The sequence below is a fragment of the Colletotrichum chrysophilum genome (genome assembly GCF_026319265.1).
Source record: "Colletotrichum chrysophilum strain AFK26 chromosome Unknown scaffold_233, whole genome shotgun sequence".
Lineage (NCBI taxonomy): Eukaryota > Fungi > Ascomycota > Sordariomycetes > Glomerellales > Glomerellaceae > Colletotrichum > Colletotrichum chrysophilum.
In genome coordinates this window covers 1-20,300 of record NW_026517520.1, presented here as the reverse complement: position 1 = coordinate 20,300, position 20,300 = coordinate 1, and the positions used below count along the sequence as shown (strand labels likewise).

At 46.7% G+C, this 20,300-nt stretch overlaps 3 protein-coding genes and 1 non-coding gene across 4 annotated transcripts; 2 read left to right on the top strand and 2 right to left on the bottom strand.

Annotated features, from left to right (window-relative positions):
- Positions 1 to 1,897: 1,897 nt before the first annotated feature.
- Positions 1,898 to 2,748, top strand: COL26b_013478 (uncharacterized protein; the record flags this gene model as incomplete). The annotated part of the gene is made up of 2 exons (XM_053186076.1): positions 1,898 to 2,658; positions 2,685 to 2,748. 2 exons carry the CDS (start codon positions 1,898 to 1,900, stop codon positions 2,746 to 2,748), a joined length of 825 nt encoding a protein of 274 aa, XP_053029969.1.
- Positions 2,749 to 6,879: 4,131 nt separating this feature from the next.
- On the bottom strand, positions 6,880 to 9,689 carry ACU15 (Transcriptional activator protein acu-15; the record flags this gene model as incomplete). The annotated part of the gene is made up of 3 exons (XM_053186075.1): positions 6,880 to 8,461; positions 8,515 to 9,112; positions 9,182 to 9,689. 3 exons carry the CDS (start codon positions 9,687 to 9,689, stop codon positions 6,880 to 6,882), a joined length of 2,688 nt encoding a protein of 895 aa, XP_053029968.1.
- Positions 9,690 to 13,760: 4,071 nt separating this feature from the next.
- COL26b_013476 (uncharacterized protein) lies at positions 13,761 to 15,762 on the bottom strand (the record flags this gene model as incomplete). The annotated part of the gene is made up of 4 exons (XM_053186074.1): positions 13,761 to 13,874; positions 14,148 to 15,035; positions 15,229 to 15,378; positions 15,496 to 15,762. 4 exons carry the CDS (start codon positions 15,760 to 15,762, stop codon positions 13,761 to 13,763), a joined length of 1,419 nt encoding a protein of 472 aa, XP_053029967.1.
- A 1,138-nt stretch (positions 15,763 to 16,900) lies between these two features.
- Positions 16,901 to 16,991, top strand: COL26b_013475. Its single transcript has one exon. It is a non-coding gene; the product is annotated as a tRNA-Ala (tRNA).
- The last annotated feature ends 3,309 nt before the right edge of the window (positions 16,992 to 20,300 follow it).

Sequence of the window (20,300 nt, the reverse complement as noted above, 5' to 3'; positions counted from 1 at the left end):
TCTCCTGCTTGGGCTCGTCAGATCGCCGATGCTCGGCAACCTTGGGTCTTCGTCTTTTATGGAAGCAAGGAGGTCGAGCGGAAATACGGTCACATTCGGGATGGAACATTGGATGCAATCCAAGAGAACTCACGCCGAATCCCGCATCCTTTCCAGGGAGAACGTTCTCATGAATACACATTGTTGCATGCATTCTATTCATTGCGCTGGGGAAAAATCTACCTTGAGGCGACTACGGACACTGGGCTCATATCTGAAGACTTACCTGAAGACGAGAAACGACCGGCAACACTCACTGCATTTTAAGCCCAACCCGAGGTGTTCGCAGATCCATTACACTGGTCTCACAACCTAAGGCCTTGTCTTCCCCATGCCCTGTTGTTACGCATCGAAGGTCTTGGACGAAAGGGACCTTAGGGCTCCACCCTTACCTTCAATCGTCACAAAGCTTTCCCATAATCTTGCTGTCCTCTCTCCTCGTCAACCCAGATCGTTTGTCTCCATTAATCGAGAGAAACGGGGGCGTACAGCAGAGCTGCACTGCAGCTTGTGCCTTTTCGAGTTGTCGCCGTGCATCAGGCTGTCAGCTTGCTCGTGCAGGAAGGTAACTAGCTGCCGTCCAGTAGAGACAACAGCAAAACCACGGGGGTAACTATTTCTCCATCCCCCGCCTTGTCTCTCGCCTCCTACCGGCAAACCCGTCTGCAATGTTTTATACATTAATGCAGTCTTTCATTGGCCCCTTGCTGGCAATATTCCATGCAGCGATCAAGAACCATTCCAACTGCAGCTCAAGCCCAACCCGAGTCCTTCGGGAATGCACCGCGTGGTAGAATTAATACCAGCTTTAGTCCAAGATCTCCTACGCTCACCAGTCGAAGCTTTGATATGATGGTAAGTTGCGTCCAGAAACTTGAGGTATTTGCAATGAAAAATCGCGATTCAATTGTGAACTTCCATAGATCTTCATGCCAATCTGCATCCAGCGTTCGAAGCCAATTATTAGGGTCTATCCGAATAGGCGTCCTGCTTTGAACACCGCTTCGTGTTCGCAGAGATTACCACATATGGAATCTCGAGGTCTCACAGAGGTCTCCTCATCGAGGAAATCCTGGAAAGGCCGGCGACGTGTTATCGCCGAGCTGGGTGTCCAGTCCGGCTATGCTGTTCTAGCTGATAAGTGACTCAACAAGGCTTTGTGCATTCAGAACTCCAATCACTTGGTAGTAGATTTGTGGGTTCTTCTCGCGACGGCCCGTGGCGAGACCGGACAGGGCATCGTGCATATGTAAACCCCTCTTTGTAATTGCGGATGTTGTACCCGATTCGAGGATGCTTTTGAGATAATGCAGTATTGTTGCAGTGTCACGTAGAAGGTAATGAGAGCCTACTTCTTATGTCCAATTCCAGAACCTCTTCTCGAAGGTTCATGTTCGGCCTCCTACAACAACCGAATAACCCAAAGTCCTTTCATTGGTATTTGTCTCATGAGCACCCTACCCTCACGAAAACCGGGACTTCTACAACAATTTCTCTTTACTTGAAAGAAATCTGTGCGAGATAACACAAGATGGCGAATCGACAAGACACCAAGTTTTCGGGTGTGATGAAGCAAGCCGCCGCAGTAGGCAAGAGGCGCAAGACTTACTACTCCTTCGGGGACAGTGGCATCACTGCGACAGTCAGCTCGTCTGGTAGCCTACTACGAATATCCCAGAATTTTCCTGGGGAGAAAACCGGCTTTTGCGTGGATCATCCATCAATGCCGGAACCATGGCTAGTCAAACGGCGTCTATCAAGGCTCCTTTCTTGGAGTAAATCTTCATCCTCCGAAGGAGTGATTGGGCCGCAAGTTGATTCATTATGTTTACCGGCTACTTCTGCAGCAATTGGGAACATGATCAACGATCGTTGGCCAACTTTTGAGCGGAAATTGAAGAATGGCGGCGATCTCACAATCCAGTATGTGGCATCAGAAGGCACCATCTACCAGATATTCAACATGAGTGGGATAACAGACGACAAGGTGCCACCTTTGGCGGTTTCTCCAGACCTACTCATACGAAATCTTGACTTCATTGACGGCCACAACACATTCAACGAAGCTACAGAGGATGATACAGGTGCTTACTCGTACGGTGTCGCGGGACGCCACCTCATGCGGCAGCACAGGATCGGAGATAAGAGAATCACCCTCAAAATCGAGGCACTGGACAAGGAAATGTCCCTTCAGTTTGTTGATTCCATCAAAGAAAATCCCGTCAGTGAAGGCTCTTCCGACGAGGTGTCCTCTGATGAAGACGCTTATTCTGATGACGAAACTGTCTACGAGGAATCCTTCTATGAGGCGTCTTTGGATGCCGACTCAACCAACAGCGAATCTGTCAATCGATTGGAAGAATCAACTATTAGCGCCAAGGAGTCTGTCAAAACCATTCAGGAGTCTTTCAGCGAGATCAATAAGTCTTCTAACGACATTGGGAAGTCTGTCGAGGATTCAAAACCCCCTGCTCTGGTGAACTCTGCCAGTCTCGATATCAGACACGGTGCTTCTGGAGCTTCTTACCTGATCCAGAGCAAATCGACGATACCCAAAGCAGGAGAAGCAGACAGTGAGGACCAGAAAGCGTACACCATCATACTTGTGTACAGGCTCGAGTACGTCGCCGATGACGAAACACCAGCGATTGCACCATTGCCAACGACGTGGGAGAATGCATTCGAAACCACCAATCGGCTGCTTACTAAGTGGAAATCGGCCTCTGTTCCTCTATCCAAAAGTGCGGATCTCGACTTTTGTCTTAGGAGAAACCTAGAACATATTCTGTCTGTATGCAGTATTCCGGTACCAAAATCAAGCGGCGACAAGATTTCCCCAGTCGCTCTCACTTGCGGTGATGCTGAAAGCCACCGTGTGAGCACAGCAGCAAGCTTGTAAGTTTGAGTACATCTACTATTTTCTTTTTCACCTTACTAAACAAATGTCTTTAAATAGCTATGCCTTCCAGATCTTGTTGTTGGCCCTCGAACACTTCAAAGACCAGCACGAACAGCAGCCTCACATTTGTTCCTGTAATGGTGAAATCGGCTCGATAACATCTTACGTTTGCAACATGAAGAAGCGCATCGAGCTCGTCTGCCAGGGTCACATCGAATGGATTTTTACCAGGGCCAATCAAGACGAAGCATCTTTCTGTCCCCATTACTGGGTAGACGGTAGTCGCATCAAGGACTGGGAGCATAACGTGTATCTCCAGGAAAGATCACTCGTTGACGCCCCTTTCCAACTGATAAAGGCCGGTGACTTTGTGAGGTTTTCTGAAGGCTTCAAGAAACACGAAACGTCCATTAAGAGAACTGCGAAAAGTTGGCTTGATAGCCTGACGGAGCTCGACCCACGCAGACATGACGTTTTCCCACGGCTTCATCAAGAGCAAGAACGAATGCAAGGCTTCTATCTTACGGATCAGGTACTGATCTGGCAAGCAATCAAGTCTGTTGAGCAGATGAAAGTCAAGACATCAAAGCTGAGAGATTCAGGCAAATTTCAGAAAAATATGCTGAAGAAGTTTACTACCCAAAACCCTGTGTCCAAAAAGCGCATGATCGCGATAGGACGGAGCCCCATACACACGAGATTCATCTTACGGTCAAAGGATTCAGCACTTTTCCGAGCCATGGAACAAGGGTTGTTCGATAAGCCGGGAACAGAAAACAGCAACATCCCACGTCATGGGGATGTATGGCAACGTAAAATCGATGTGGGGAAGAATACTGTGGACTGCCAACCCTTCCACGAAGACAATGATGACACAATTTGGGATGATCCATTGAAGTTCGCATTGTCGATCATCGTCGTTCATTACCTGAAGAAGCCTATCAGCCTCCGCTCCAACCAAGAGATGTTGGAGCAAGCTCTTACGATTCTCTTCAAAAGCTCATCAGCTAATGGTCTTTTTCCTGGGAAGCTCGACGAGTTGCAGGAGCCCGTTCTCTACGAGACTGAAATCGCAAGGGATGAATTCTGGGCGAGAACATTCGAGATACCGTACATGCTCTGGAAGTATTGCTCCGATTTGGACAAACCAGAGCCGAGTGAACAACCGAATCCCTCAACTTCAGGGCAAAACAAGTTGAGAGATGAGACTGTTCAGGCCCAGCTGAATTTTCTTGGCAAGAATTGGGTTTTCAAACCTTCTGTGCAAGAAATGGAGCTGGAACATACAATTGTCTATTCTATGAAAACCAGGCTTCCATTCAACAACCTGGGAACAGTTGACGGGAAAAACGTTGTGGAGCTTGGAGACGAGTGGCTATACAACCCACCAGCGTTTTTCATCCCGAGAGACAACACAAAAGCTGGACCGGAAGGAACGACCACAGCTCTCAGCAACCTTCAAGGAGACGTTGTTGATCCGAACAATGCCACCGGCTCAATAGACACTTTCCATTCAGGTGACATGTCCGGTTCAGACGACCCCGAAAGCATTGATACGGAGAAAAGCATGACCATCACAGAGTTCTTCGGCAAGATGGTTGACTTCCCCCGAATTGGCTCTCGCAGAAGAGATAAGACCACCGTTCATTGTTCCCCTCGAACATTCAATACACTTGAGGACGTTAAAGCGATCATGAGCGAAGGAAGAAGTCGAGAATCTGCGAAGAAGCGGGTCTGGGCCATGATTTCTCATCTGCCAGCTCACAATCAGCTATGTCGTAGGACGGTCTCAGATCGAGAGGAAACGGAGAGAAAAGCAATATCACACTTTCTCCGTAGGCATCAAAATTTCCAAAATCACTTCTGGGAGGAGACGATGGCAGAGCTCAATACCTGGGGAAACGGAGCTTCACCTTTCATTCTACACAATCTACGCCGAGGAAATGGAAGAGGAAGGAAATGGCGGTGGCATAAGTGGGAAGGAAGTTCTCAACTTTCCAGCTCTTGTGGGCCATGAACATCTTCGACTTACTAAATTCGTCCTGAGCTTCCGATTCGAAGGCGACTTCTTTGACCGGTATTGGACGTGCCGCATTCTGGCCGCCGGTCCAGATATGGAAAATGGCTTCCGCAAGCTCGTTGAGGACATGGACAACGACCCAAGTGAACATAGCGGCGAGGAGAATTTACATGGCATCAAGGGTTTGCACCCTAACGTATTCTACCTGAAGCAGCGTAGAGTATTGGAACAAACCCTATTTGCAGCCATGCTGGAGATGATGGACAAAAGCGGGGGTGACATCTTGACCAGGATGAGAGAACTTTTGGAAAGGGGACTCGACGACTTAAGCAGAAGGTCATTTCAAGCTCCCCGATGGAATTCCCACACAGATGGGAACTACGACAGTAACATCACAAAACTCGATGGAGACAATTCACATGAGTCTTTGAGCACTGTTGAATCAGACCCGAATTCGAGTGCCGTCGATGAGCTCGAGAGGCTTGATTACGAAGGTTACATGCGTGCGAGGCAGCGGTTTCAAATCTTCCAGAGTTGTATGAGCAGAATTGAGGCGCATTTCGAGAAAAATATAGCGACAATTGAATCATGGCTGAATCGGGAACAAAGCCGTCAAACCGAGCGACCACGATGGTCCTTCAACGATGAAAGCCGCTACAGAACTCGCATACGCAAACAATCGGCTCGGAATGAGGTCGCTCTTCAATCATTCAAGAACCATTATAACAACATCTCAAAGCTCATTGAGTCTACGACGAAAGATCTTGAGCTTATGCGCAGTTACCTGGACATTATGCAAAACAACCTAGATCTACATCGCTCCGAAGACATCAAGCGCTTCACGTATGTCACGATTGTGTTTTTTCCGCTGGGCTTCGTGACAGGAATGTTCAGCATGAGCGAAGCACCTACAGGGCCCACGCTGGTCAACATGATCATCACTTCCATTGCGAATCTTACGCTCACCTTGTTGGCACTAGTTGCGTACAAATCTGTTGACTTGCGCCGATCTAGAAGAGATTTGACGGAAGCTTGGACGGGTTCAAGGATGGCGATGCTGATGAAATTGGTGTTGCTGACAACGGGGCTGATGACGTTGGTGCAAAGATTGGAAGGCTGGCTTTCCAAAAGGCTAGAACAGAAAATGGATGAGCAATCCAAGCTACAGAGATGTTTAAAGCAAGCGGAGGCGGAATATGCGTCTTCAAAAGCTCAGGCTAACGGACGTCCACAAGAAGAAGGGGTTGAGGCCCCAGAACCAGTAAACTTGGCAAATGGTGATCGGTGGTGTTGGGGATCATTTCGAAGGCGTTTTGGGAAAAAGGAAACGAATGATATCGAAGAATCCAGGCCTGCGCAGTTTATGAGAGCTATCGATGAATAGCTTCAGCCAGACATCTGAACCACGACACAGACTTACCGCATCGTGAAGGTGAAGGATAGAGGGGCATAACATAGTTTTCATTCTGAGATACACAGGGTGTTAGGAAATGATATTTTTACAATGTTTGCTTTCGCGAAATATCTGAGCATAGGCGGTCGTGTCACCACTCACACAACAAGAGGCGTCCCATGCCGTCCCACTCCGGAGCGGCTACCTTTGAAGTTCCTATCCAAACCAAAGTCGATAGTGAAGTAGAGCTGGGCTCCATCAGTTACTTGAAATTATGGCGAAAGTGAGTTACAATTCCAACGAAACTCTCAAAGCCGATCTTCGTGATGTCACGTATTCAAGCAACGCTAGAGTAGGTTCAATCCCACAATCATGAAAACATATATTCTCATCCGCTATCCTAAGTAGACCCATATCCCGCCTATTTGTCCAAAGCCAACCCATCAAAAAATCAACCTCACGCCGCTGACTAAATGTTTACATTCAAAAGGTCGTCATCGCTCTGATGTTTCACCAAACCTTCTCAAATCATAGCCCATAGTTCACATCTAATCCTTCAAATAGTCCGTCATTGTTCCCTGAACATGACGCCAATAGCGCGTTGCGGTACTCTAAGCTGCTGACGCTCATGTTCAGATCGCTCGCCAGATCCTCGCCTGAACTCAAGCTCTCTTCACTAACGCTCAGCACACTTTGCGGCGGGGCAGGGTTGGTTCCGAAATCGCCAATGTTGAAGCTCGCCAGGTCCCAAGAGTCTGGCGACCAGCTGTCCAGGTTCGTGGACGCGGGTGTTGTTTCGCTCATCGGCGGCATGCCAGCACCACCGCCGTAGATGGCGTCGTACACGTTATTCAGCCCTCCATCCATGGAACCCAGCAACGCTTCCCACTCAGTCGTCGATACACCAGCGATCTTTTGCGGGGGTTGTTGCGAGTTATACAGAGTCTGGTGAGCCGCTGCCAATAGATGTTGCTGAAGGCGCGCTGACGTTGGCGATGGCGGGGAAGAACCGTTGGGCGTACTGCTGAGGGAGAGATAGTCAAGATTCTGCTTTCCACTCATCCTGACGCGGTTGGCAATCTGCGACATCGAAAGCCGATGTTGTTCTCGGCGGGCGGCGGAGACGTCGTGCTGTTGTTGCTGGGGCAGGTTGTCAAACGATGGTCGCGAGCGAGAGCGGTAGAGTTCCGGGCGGTTGTGGATGCTGGGCATCGTCATGCGACGCATCTTCTCTTGTTGCTGGATGAGATCACTCTCACTAGCGGCCGCGCTGGGGAGGCGGCCAAGGGTTTGCTGTGGAGACTTCTTCCTGTTCCCTGCCGCGGGAGGTGAGGATCTTTGCGGTGCAGGCATGGAAGTCTCGGAAATTTGTTGAGATGAAGCGGAGACGGGCTCATCCAACCTCACGAGCATGCCGGCGACGCGCTTCAGGTCGAAAGAACCTGGTGCCTTGGCTTTCGTGAGGATCTTCATGACGCCGTTAACGAGGCGCTCGACATCCTTCATCATCTTGCTATCCTGCTTCAACTCGAAGCTCTGGTAGAGCAGGGTCATGCCGCACAACATAAGTGTGTCTGTCTTGTTGAGGCAGAACGAGAAGGTCATGTTGCGCTCCTCCAGAAGCTGCACGATCTGGACAATGTGCTTGCTTGACTCGCCGATGGACAGGAGCGCAGGCGCAGCCTTGTGACCGAGCGAGGAACCGACGGCCGGGCGGTAGATAAGAGTGCGGGTGTAGTAGTAAGCGAGGGCAAGAAGAGGCGATCGACTTCCGGTGACATCGGTTGAAGGCTTGTCCTGGACGAAATTGAGCTTGAGGTGTGCGGGCAGCGACTCGCACCATTCATCAAGCTCGGCCTCCATGGCGGACATTTGCTGCAGTGACAGCTCATGAGATGTCGCTGCAGGGTAATTCTTCTCCATAACCTTCGCCAGGATGCGGCAGCAGCGGAACAGAGCGAGCGCGCTGGACAGGCGAGTGTACTCTCCGGGCAAAGTTGGTTGGAAACCCTTCTCAGTGACGTATTCATCGTCCGTGTCTGATGGGTATTCGGCGTGGATGTCGTCTTCCTTGAGCAATTTTGGCAGGCCAAGAATAGCGCCAGAAAAGCTGCGGTTGTCAGTGGAGGTAACACAGAAAGGATGAAGGACGAGGATACTCACCAGTCAAGAGTATAGAGGGTCCAGAAGACCTTCTTGCGCGTCTCAATAGTGAGGGCGCCAAATGAGAAGCGCTTCTGGCTCTGATGCAGACCGAGGCGGTGCGAAAGACCCACGGCGATGCCCTTGTAGTGCTGCAGGCGCTTGTAATCCGCTCTGACGATACAGTACAAGAGGGCCAACTCGAGACATTGAAGGGTCACCATGGTGTTCTCCATGAGAACGGCCTCAACAGCGCGCTGCCATTGTTGCTCGCAGACAGCGATCTGGTCGTAGTCAGGCTGGTCGCTTCCGAGAGCCGCAATGCCGAAGACAAGGTACAGCTGCGCAATCTTGTGGTTGTTCTTGACCTTTTCCGGGTCTGACACAAACTCCTCGTAAATGTGCAGGAAGGTTGGCTTGTGCAACACGGGGAACAACGGTGCCCATTCCTGGAAGTAGACGTTGACGCAGCGATCCGAGAATAGGCGCGGGGGGACTCTCAGAGCTTGGTCTGGCGACTTTGGCGTCAGAGGATGGCATCCTTGAATGTGGAGGAAAGCCTCGGGGTTGAAATCTGTGCACGATTTCCCATTTTCTTGCATCTTGCGCTTGAAGGCCTCTGTTTTCTCATGTTAGCATTGACAGCACTTTCGCTTGGACGCTTCGGATCGATGCGGGGGTTACGGACCGATGAAGGCACGGCCGCTGGACGAGCCCATGAAGTACGAGTCGGAGTTCTCGACGCCTAAAAGCAACGGCGACGCCTGGACGCGGAAAGTATCCTCCTTCGGCGGTGACGCCGACTTTTCCCTCACGTCCGTGGCCGACCCGGCCGGCGAATGTGCCGACGCGGCGGCCGCGGACGGACTGCGGTGGCTGCTGTGATTTCCGTGCATTCGTGAAAGCATGTCAATCTTCTCGTCCTTCTCGTCCAACAGATCTTTCAATTCCCTGACTTCAAGCTCGAGTTGGCGCACGCGCTCCTCGAGCGACTCGGTGTAGCCTCTGGGAAACGCGCGACGGCTAAGTTTGTCGCTGGTGCGGCACTCGAAGCCGACGTTGGCGCATTGAGAGCATGTTGGCCGGATACCGTCGCAGCGAATTTTCTTGCTTCGACACCGGTCGCAGGCCTGGGCTATGCGGCTCTGGGAGCTGGTGCCCACCTTGATCACCTTCATAGGCAAAATTCCGGGCATGTTGGCGGTTGTCCTCCTCTTTTTGTTTCAAATTCACTTTGGTTGGGGTCCAAGGGATGCGATGCGTTATGTTTGGTGTCGGTAGCGGTTTACGTGTAGCCCGGAGGCTTCGGCGATTTCCCGTTCTCGATCGGTCGTGGACACGTTCAGATTCGGCGCGAGGCGTGCAGCGGTTCAACCATTCCCATACAATCAGATTTCCAGGTGGGCGTAGAGCAAAAGCCGGCCGTCAATTTCGTGGTCGATTTTGGTTTGCGATAGCAGATAAGACGGTGGTATCTTTTTTTAGTCACGGAGAGGGCCACAGGTGAAAAGCAGGTCCGCGAGAACAACCCAGATCTTCCAAGCAAGAAACAAAAGAGGACAAGAGTGGAGAGGGTCACAAGTCTGGTACTCGGAAGCAACGGACAGAGGCAAGTGGAGGAACTGGAGATGTTGAGGAAAGGAAGGATGTTGGGGTGTGTGAGGGAAAAAGAGGGAGAAGAAATGGAAGTCGACAGTGGGAGGGACGTGAGACTGTGGAGTCCCTAAAAGAGACCCCGTGGCCGGGAGGTGGACGGGAGAGAGACCGCTGGATGGAGCGACCGGGGTGAGGGCTGGAAACTTAGAAACAGCGACTCATTCCTCATTGGAATGAAAATGGTGAATGCCCGCCTGTACCGGGATTGGGAACGGAACGGACTGGGGTGGGAGGGCACTTGGGGGCCACCACCGGACCGGCCTAGCAATTGCCTTGTCCTTGACTGGCGCTGGACTGGGAGAAGAAAGGGCAGGAGCGACCCGCTGAAGGTGAATCTGGGGGAACCAGCCCTGGGGTCCTGCTGGTTGCTGCTGTTGGGAAACTCGGGGTGGGAAGGGACGACACGCTAAGCATGGTGAGGGGAGCCAATCACGTCGAGGTAATTGTACTCGAGAAGGCGCCTAGAACCCACAGTACATCGCCCGGTCTGCCGTCGACCTCCAGGCTGCGTTGCGCTAGTTCGACCTTAGCGAGCCTGCACCGGAGGACACCACCGGGGACGTCGCATTCACACTGGACTGGACGTACAGACGTACAGAAGCAGCAGGACAGCAGCACATCAGCAGCACATCAGCAGCAGCAGAGAGTATCACCACCACACCACTTCCGCCACGATCCAAATGCCCTTCACTCCACCTCCCAACTGCACGTTGCTGCACCACCTCGCGAGTCACATCGTACCTTGCACCTACTTCTGCTCCTCTTCCCCTCATCTAACGGACAACCTTAGACACTAGACAACACGCAAGAGATACGCGGGCTCCTTCACACATGGCTTCCAGACAACAACCCCCAAACCTCCCAGCCAACCAGTCTGCTACCCTGGCCCAACCCACGACGCTAAACGCAAAAAACCCATTCAGCAACGCAGCCATGACACCACTCGACCCCGGAAGCGGGGAATTATCTGCCAATTTCACCCTCCTTCTCCAGACCTTCCGGCTCTCTCCAGCTCTCCAGACCCTTCTCGATACTCGGGACGACTTTTCAGAGGCTCTAGGCCCTCGAAAATGGCTCCACCCCCAGAATCACTTTGATGCTGTTGTTTCCAACAACCGGCCCAGAGCCAGTCATGCGGCCCTGCGTCGATTCAACCAACCCACCCACACCTCCAGAACCCCCGTTTTCCCCAGGTTTTCGCCGTTCAAGGCAAAGTTTCGGCAACAAAGAAATAGGCACAAAAGCAAATTGAAGCCTGCAGCGAACCCTCAAATCTTCGGCAAGAATAGGAACACGGGAAACTGGGGAAGGGGCCACACCTGCGTCCCTGTACTACTCGTGTACTCAGGGAGGGTTGGACAAGAAGCTGGGGTTGGCGTGACGGGGTGACTGGAGAAATCTGGGGCAAAAAAAGGGTGAGGACCAACCGCATCAGCACATCGTTACACTCGTTCCGGGGCCCCATTTCGCGATATGTCGGATCGGAGGACGATCGCTGCTCTGTCACTGGTGCCACCCATTGTCCGCCGCCTGACCAAACTGAGCCTGCCTTGGCCCACGCAACCTCTACCGCTCCAGCGCTCTTTGGCCAGATATCAACGCTTTCCACCTTGCTCTCAATAGTTGGCGGTGATAGTCGTCGCACGGTTCGAGGGCTGAGCATCCAATGACACTCTCCGAGACACGCACTTCTTCAATGCGACTCCAGTGCCGGCACTCTGGCGATCGACACACAAGTCGCCATTCCAGGATCTGATGATGGCTCGTCATCGAGGAATTGACAACGTTCTTTCGTCACAGATTCCTTAGGGCCAAGAGCTGTCAAGCTTGGGCTACTGAACGATGAAGCTTTCGACGATCTGCCAACAATTCATCGCCAACAGTGTCCAGTCGTTTCCTTAATCTTGTTCCATGTGCGACGATTCACACCGCCCGACTTTAGTTCATGAACACTCACCTCTGCGATAGTGTGCTGTAACACGAAAACCGTTGAAACCGACTCCCGTTCCACGAATGCGACACTACCGTCGACCGTCTGAAAGGCCAACCATCTCGCATTCTACTCTCAAAGTGGTCCTCCGTGATAACCACCTACCGGAGCCCCAAGCCACAATTCTCGACATCCTATCCCGCTCCGCACTCGGGCCAACCGGCTTCGGCTGAACGGCTAACTACTCTACCCCAAATGCTCGCGTGCCCGTCTCCGACATCTTCCCTTCTCCAACTAGGCTGCTCCCTGGCGTCTTCACACAGACTCTCGGTCCACATTCGGAAAGAAGGCGGACATGTCTCGTCAAATCTCCCAAAACAATCCCATCCCAGAGCAATGGTATTTGTGGAAAAGTTAAAACAAGGCCATTATCGGTATCGGATGATTTAAGACATCCTGTCATGTCAAATAAGTTCGCCTCAGACAATGACAAGAGGACATCTGGAATTGCGTTGCAGCACCAGCTAGTCAGCCAAGTAACGGCACCCCGTACACTACCCCATACCCCGTAGATCAAGGTCAGCTAGCGCAGGCGACCGAGGAGAGGATGACGCTCTCCTCCCGCAAGCCTTCGACCCCAGCTCCACCGTTGGAGCGATCCCCACTGGCGCGCGGCAGTATCACCAAGCCCGCCTTCCGCTGCCGCGGGGGAGATGCATCTTTCGAAACCCATCATCCGTTGAGCTGCAAAGTCGGGCACACTAGGAACAGAAAATCCCATTTGTGTTGAGACGTCCTGTTGCGATGCAAGGCAGACTGCCGCGCTTCAGCGTGGCAGCTCCTTCATGCAAGGACAGGGCGAGACCTATCCACTCCTTCAAGCTGCACAGGGTCCAGGGGTGCACCGCGGATCTCGCCCTCCCACAGCTCAGCATGGTCGCTGCCCCGCGGCTCCCTGCCTAAAACACGAGTGTTTCTTACTTTGTACAGCGTTCTGGGGAAGGCTTGATTTCAGGCAAAATGCCACCTTCCTCCCATGGACATTGCTCTCGCTGCACGGGATCGCGGGTCGAATATATTCTAAGAGAGGTCCGTTCCGAACGCGGCCAAGCAATGTCGATCTTCCTTTTGAATGTAGGTACGACCACGAGCTGCCAAGTCTCCGTTCGTGCCTCATTGAGGACATCGGAAGACATTGTTGCACTGAGACATCGCTTTTGGGTGTGGCTGCCGACGACGTCGGGTAACGGCACTGTGGCTTGCTGTCATCTGTTGGGCCCTGACATCGCGCGGGTTGTCAAAGAAGTCGAGGTAACAGCTTGACGCGGGGTAAATCGGAGAATGGTCCTCGCCATGTCTTTTTCAATCACCTCTCGGGAATGAGATCGGTGTTGGAACTATCCCGTGTGCCATGCGCCATGGACGAAAAGATGTCGGAGTGACAGCACAGCAGCATCGTTTCGAACAAGTCTACAGGGGGATCAGGATAAGGCCGTTCGCATTACTCCGTGCCGTCCACGCATATTCTCGCTCTCCAATTGCCTTGCTTCGTAACGGCTTACAATGAGTAAGAAACTACCCCGCGACGATAGGGTCTGCCTGACAGAGAATGTTCGCACTTGGGCGATTGAGTGCCGAATGGGATCGACCCGGCCGCATGGCTTCGCCTATCCCTCCCTCTTCAACTGAAGTCCTCCTCGTCATTGGACGCCTCCGCCTCCACTAGTTCGTTTTGGGCAACTTCCATCGATCCGAGATAAGCCACCACGTTTTCGTCTGCGAGAAGTTGTGTTTTCTGCAAGGTTGGGGCAACGAGGCCCATCCTTGTTAGTCTTGGCACCATACAAGCGCGCGGGGGAAGGACAACAAGCACGCAAAAGCAGTTGAGACGGGACTCGGGGAAGATCAAATGCTGGGGCAGCGGCAGCGAATCCCCAGAAGGAATGCAGGAGGCTCAAAAGAGGACTAACGCCTTAGGCGGGGAATGGGCAGAGCATCGTATGTTTACACTGCAGCCCTGACACTGACAGCGACGCCAACGACTGAAGAAACTGCGCGAACCACTCACCTGGTCTTCCAAAGTCTTCATAGCGGCTTCCAGCAGGCTGGTCTCTTGCTCCCTTAACGTGGCAGCGGCGGTGATGCACGCCCCGCAAATGAGACCTCCTTCACTGAGCGATGCGTCAAGGTCGTCTAGGGACATGCCCGTGGCCAGCCGTTCCAGCTGGCCGGCGACGAGATCCTGCAAGACGGTAACCACTCTCAGACGAAAGATCTGAGCGAGGGGATGACCGTCAATGTGCTGTTCGAAAGACCTCGTCGTGTCGGTCACGTCCTCCTCCTGCCAAAAGACTTTTAGCTCCCGTGATCCCCCGGTGTCCTGCAGCACGCGAAAGTCAAGGCCGTCTTCCTCGTTCAGACACAGGAAGTAGGCGAAAGGGCTCTTCCAGCTGAGCGTCCCATTCGTCCGGTCAAACTCCACACTCGGGGCGCCGCCAAAGATGTGCAGCTTCGCCTTGCCCAGCGGGTCGTCTTCGAGAGGCGCCAGGGGCAGCGTGATGCGGTCGGCGGCAGACGCGGGGTCGATGAACCCATAGCTGAAGAGCATCTCTGCCCCGGATTTTGCGTCACCGTACGAGATTGTCATCTCATCCCCAGACAAGACCCTGCATCCCGGTCGCAGGAGCAGCACCACCTCGTCCTTGCTGTTTTCTTCGTAATACGCGTTGGCCTGGGCTGAGTGGTTCGCCAGGTCCAGCACCGGGACCATGGCCTCGCCTGACTTGGGAAGCTCCAGGCAACGGGAGCGGAACCAGGCGTCGACACGGGCCCAGTCGATGAGGGATACCTTGTCGGATTCCCAGAAGAGTTCGTTCCAGAAGGGAAGGGCTTCTGAGGTTTCGCGGAGCTCATCGAATTCGTCGGTCAGAGTAACGATCTTGGCAGCGGTGGCCGACTAGCTGTTTGTCAGAACGTGATCCTGATATACCTCAAGTATGCCTAGTCTTCTTCAGCCGCAAGCTTCTTGGCTTGTTGGTCGGTATGTTGAGGAAGTATGTGTTTGTGTGTCTGCATGCATGGCCAGTTACGGCATGGTGTGATGCTTATGAAGAACGGAAGTCCAAGACTGGAAAGCCTCATGAGCTTACCTCAAGTGATGTTCCAACCAGCATTTCACGTTCCTGCTCAGTCCAGAGCGTCGTAACGGGCACCTGCGGCGGTAGAAACTTGACATACTCGGTCCACGGCGTCGACACGCCACCCTTCATAGTCGTCTTGGGCCTATCCGACAGCACCATCTGCGTCAACAGAAACAAGCAAATATCATGCCGTGTAGACTTTCCCCCGCTCAAGCACGTCAGCACAACTGATTCTCATCTTGTTCATCATGAGATTTGAGGTCTGCGCGCCCTAACCTTGTGCCCGCACGCATCAAGCAGCTGGCGGAAGTTCTTGTCCACCTTGGCGTAGCTCTCGACGGCCTCGGCGGAGAGCACCAGCTCGTGCGGTATCCTGAGCAGCGTCGGGATGTCGAACGTCTCCTCCTCGCGGCTGAGCTCCTTGTTCACGAGCAGCCCGAGCCCGCAGCCGGGGATCTCGCGCGCCTCGACGTCGACGAGGTCGACGTCGTTGAACATGGCCCATGTGGGCAGGGTCTCGACGGGGAGTTTTGAGGTTGCCATTGCACCTTTTGTTGGATGGTTTCGGTTAGTGGAATATGAGATGAACCTCCTCGGCTTTCAATGTCCGAGGTTTGGATTGGTGTTGAGGCGGGTGCCGTTTACCGGGCGGCGGCCGTGTTTTTTGATGAGGACCTGGGAGGGATGGTGGGCTTGCGGGCCGAAGATTCGGAGTCCGGCAGCGGCGGGGGAGGTTTTCTGTGTGCGTCTACGGGCGGTGGATCACAGACCTTGGGCTGGTAATCCGGGAATGAGCGCGGAACCTCTGACAGATGGTGCACTTTGGGCTTCCCAAGAGAACTTTTTGGTTCGATTGACTTGAGATGCAGTGGTTTAGTTGAGAGATGAGCTGTGTTTTCCCAGCAGGATGGATGAGGCAATTCTTCGTTGGCGTCCGTCCTTCTGTGGAACGGCCCTGGAAGAAGGAAGGATCCTGACGTTTCCAAGCTGGCTTCAGGGCCGCCGCACCGTCCAATTTTCTCGACCAGTAAACCCGGGTTGTGCGCAGTCTCGATGTTCATGCTGCTACTAGCGTGCTATGCGTTGGAGAAACAGGAAAACGTCCAAGACTTTTTGACTGGGTATTCATGTCGAAGTTGGACGAGGCAAAGCAGTGATTGCATCGTTGGTTTTAGCAGGTATTCGCGTTTGCCACGCGGGAGACCGCTGCTAGGAGAACTGCAAGCAAGCGAGAAACCATCTAACTCTTCGTTTGTCCCTTGACATGACCAGGTTCAAGAGATATATCAAGCCTTGCCTGCACCTATTTCCGTTCTATTCTTACTTATTCATTTTGCTGGATTTCGTTTGCCTGCGTCTTCAACGTCGAAATTCCGTCTCATCTCATATGAACCTCGGTGCGAGTCACCACGCTCTGCCGTCGCCAATCGCCACCAAAACCAAAACCATCAGCTTTCCTCCCTTCGTCTTAACTTTCTTGCATTCTGCCCCGTTCGACTGCCCGTTCATCTTACTTGCCCTTCCACTGCCTCCGACCGTATGTTACTCAACACCGGGCACAGCTCATCCTCCCCCACCGGGTAGGTGTGCTGAGTGCGACGACCCCACCACAACCTCCGCCCCGGCCAGCCAGCCCCGCTGAGCTAGATGGGTCAGCTTGTTAGCAAGAGTCTCCATCGTTGGGCGTGTAGCTCAGTGGTAGAGCGTCCGCTTTGCATCTTCATTGCAACTTCGTCTGCGGAAGGTCCAGGTTTCGATCACCTGCCCGTCCATTTCTTTTGCCATTTTGACGCATCTTTCGTTTTTATTGCATCTTCAGGCTTGATTTAAATTGCTTAGGAACGAATGACAATTCCATTTCTTTTGGCTAGTATAGTGCGTATTTAATCGTCTTGTCCCGCTATTGCGGATCATCTCAAACTTAATAGTATGCAACTAGATGCAACAACTAGTGACAAACTTTTGCATAGGATCTCAAACCAAGATCAAGGCTTTTATGCTCTTTATTTTTTTTGTCCTTAGCGTAGAATATAGCATAGCCTACTCCATCCTATAGATCTCCTTAAGACGCACTTATTTGCATTTACCTTACCTAAAACCCCTATTAGTGTGCGATTTACTACCCTTCTATACTACTTTTACCTATTCATACGTACTAACGCTAAAAATATATTAAGTAATATAAATTATTATATAAATTAATTATCAATAGCTTTAGAAGAGCTTCTTTTTATTAGAATCTATATATTATTATTATTTTCGTTTTTATAAGGTTAACTCCTCTTAAGTATATATATTAAAGTATTATAAAGAGCTAAAACTATTACTAAGTATATTAATTTAAAACTTATAATATTGTTATTATTTGTTTAGTTAGTATTATTAATAAATTAATATATATTATTATAAAATCTAAATATAAATTAACTATTAGTATTATTAATAAGCTTCTTTTTATTATATAATATTTATAATATTATATTTTATTTTCTAATAATAAAGTACTTTAAATATATTAATACTAAAGATCTTATTATTAAATCTATTTAGTAATATAAAGTATATATAATATAGTTTTCTTATTATTTATTCTCTTTATTAATACTATATTTAATCAAAATTATATTAATATTATAGAGTAAATAATACTAAAGCTATTAAGTAGCAAGTAATAAACTTAGTTAAAAAAGTTACTGTTTATATACTATTTTAATAATAAATTAATGACAAAGTTTATTAAGTATAATATCTTAATAGTTTAAATTTATTATTAATAATAAGAAGTATTTAGAAATATATTGAAACTATATTAACTAATAAGTTTTAAGTATTATAAAATATTATTAATCTATAAAAATGCAATTTTTAAGCTTTTATATAATAAAACTAATTATTATTTTAATAAAGTTTAAAGTTTTCTTATAGAAGAGTTTAATTTATCTACATCTATATTAATAATCTCTCATTACTTTAAAAAGATCTAATAAAAGAAAAAGAAGATTTAATATATTATTTAGTAATAAAACTAAGCTATATAAGAAGTATATATTATATTAATTTATAATTATACTACTAATATATTTATTTTATTAATAAAAGTAGTATTAATTATTAAAGTAGTATTAAATATATAAGTTAAATACTAAAAAGTATAAAGCTATTAAAGTAAAATGTTATAAAAAGAGGTATATAATACCATACTTTATTAGCTATTATGATTAATAGTTTTTTTCAATTATATTATTTATCTGAAGTATATAAATGTTAATAGCTTCTTATTTTAAATTAAGAAATTTATACTACTAAAAATAGAGAAGTTTTTTAATTTAAAATTAATTTTAGTTATAAATAATATAGTATAATATAACTAGAAGTAGTTAAAAGATATTTATTAATAATTCAGTATTAAGTTACTATATTTATTTATATACTTATTAGATCTTAACCTTATTAAGGCGTTTTTTAGTAAATTTAAAAACTACTTATAGAAGTTATATATAAAATATAAATAGATTAAAGTAATAAATACTTTCTTTATAGATTCTTTTTATAATTATACTTTTAAAATAGCTAAAAATATTAATACTATTTTATATTACTTTTATTACTGTGGTATTTATATTAAAATAAATAGAGATATTAATAGAGAGGAAAGCTTATTATAAAGTTAGGTTTATAGCTATAGTTATATTTAACTTCAATATTATTAAGAGCTTTTGTACTTAAAAGAATATAATATTAATATAAAATTAAAATAATTTAATTTTAATAGTTAGTTAACTTTATAATACTTTAATTATAATATATTTCTCTTTAGCTATAATATTAGAAGTATATTTTGTTTATTAGATAAACTACTACTAATTATTAAAATTAAGATCTTTATATTTATATAAAGAAGTAAGAAAAACCTATCTTTATTTATTAAAACTTATTATTATTATTATTATCAAGTAATTAAGTAAGAGAAGTAATAAGAGAGTAAATATTATTAGTTACTTTAATTGGAAGTTTTTATTTAATAATATTAACTAGAAGTATTATATTATTTAGAAGTATTATATTATTTATTTAAAAATCTATTAGCTTTTAATATTATAAAGAAATAAGTATAAACTATGGTTAGTTATTAAATCTATAATATTTTATTTAATTAGTAATTTATTATATAATTCTCAATTATCTTTATAATACTTATAGAGATATTATTTTTATTAAACTAATTAGTTAATACTTTTGAAAAGGATTTAAGTTAGAAATAAGTTTATAGAATAGTATTAAAAGTAATAGAGAGATTAATATTTTATTTAGTATCTTTAGTCCTTTTTATTCTTTATCAATATTTTGAATATTTATAGAGAAGTTATGATATAAACTTATTTTAAGAAATAAATAGAGAAAAGATAAAATTAATAAATCTTACTTCTTAGTATATAATAATATTAATAATAACTATATTATATTAATTTTAATTCAATCTAAAACATATTACTTTTAATAAAATAGCTATAATAAGGAGCTTTTAGCTAATTATAAAAAAGTGAACTAAATCTCTTATTAGTTTTAATAGAAGTAAAATAAACTTAATTAAGAGGAATAATAATAACTTTAACTTTTAAAATAAAATAAATATAAGAAAAAAAGTTTTATAATAATAATAATATATATAAACTTATAATTAAAGTTATTACTTAATAGTTTTAGTTATAAATAAATTTTATAAATAAGTAATATAACTTATTAGTATTAAAAGTAATAAATAATAATATTAACAAAGTTAAAAAGATATAATAACTAGAAATTAATAATATTAAAACTATTATTAAAGTTATTACTAAAGCTATTATTAAAACTATTATAAAATTATTAATTAATCTTATTACTAAAGAAAATAACTTATTTAATAAATATTTATTATTATTTCTATTATTATTATTTCTATTTCTATTATTATTATTATTATTATTATTATTATTATTATTATTATTATTATTATTATTATTATTATTATTATTATTATTATTATTATTATTATTATTATTATTATTATTATTATTATTATTATTATTATTATTACTACT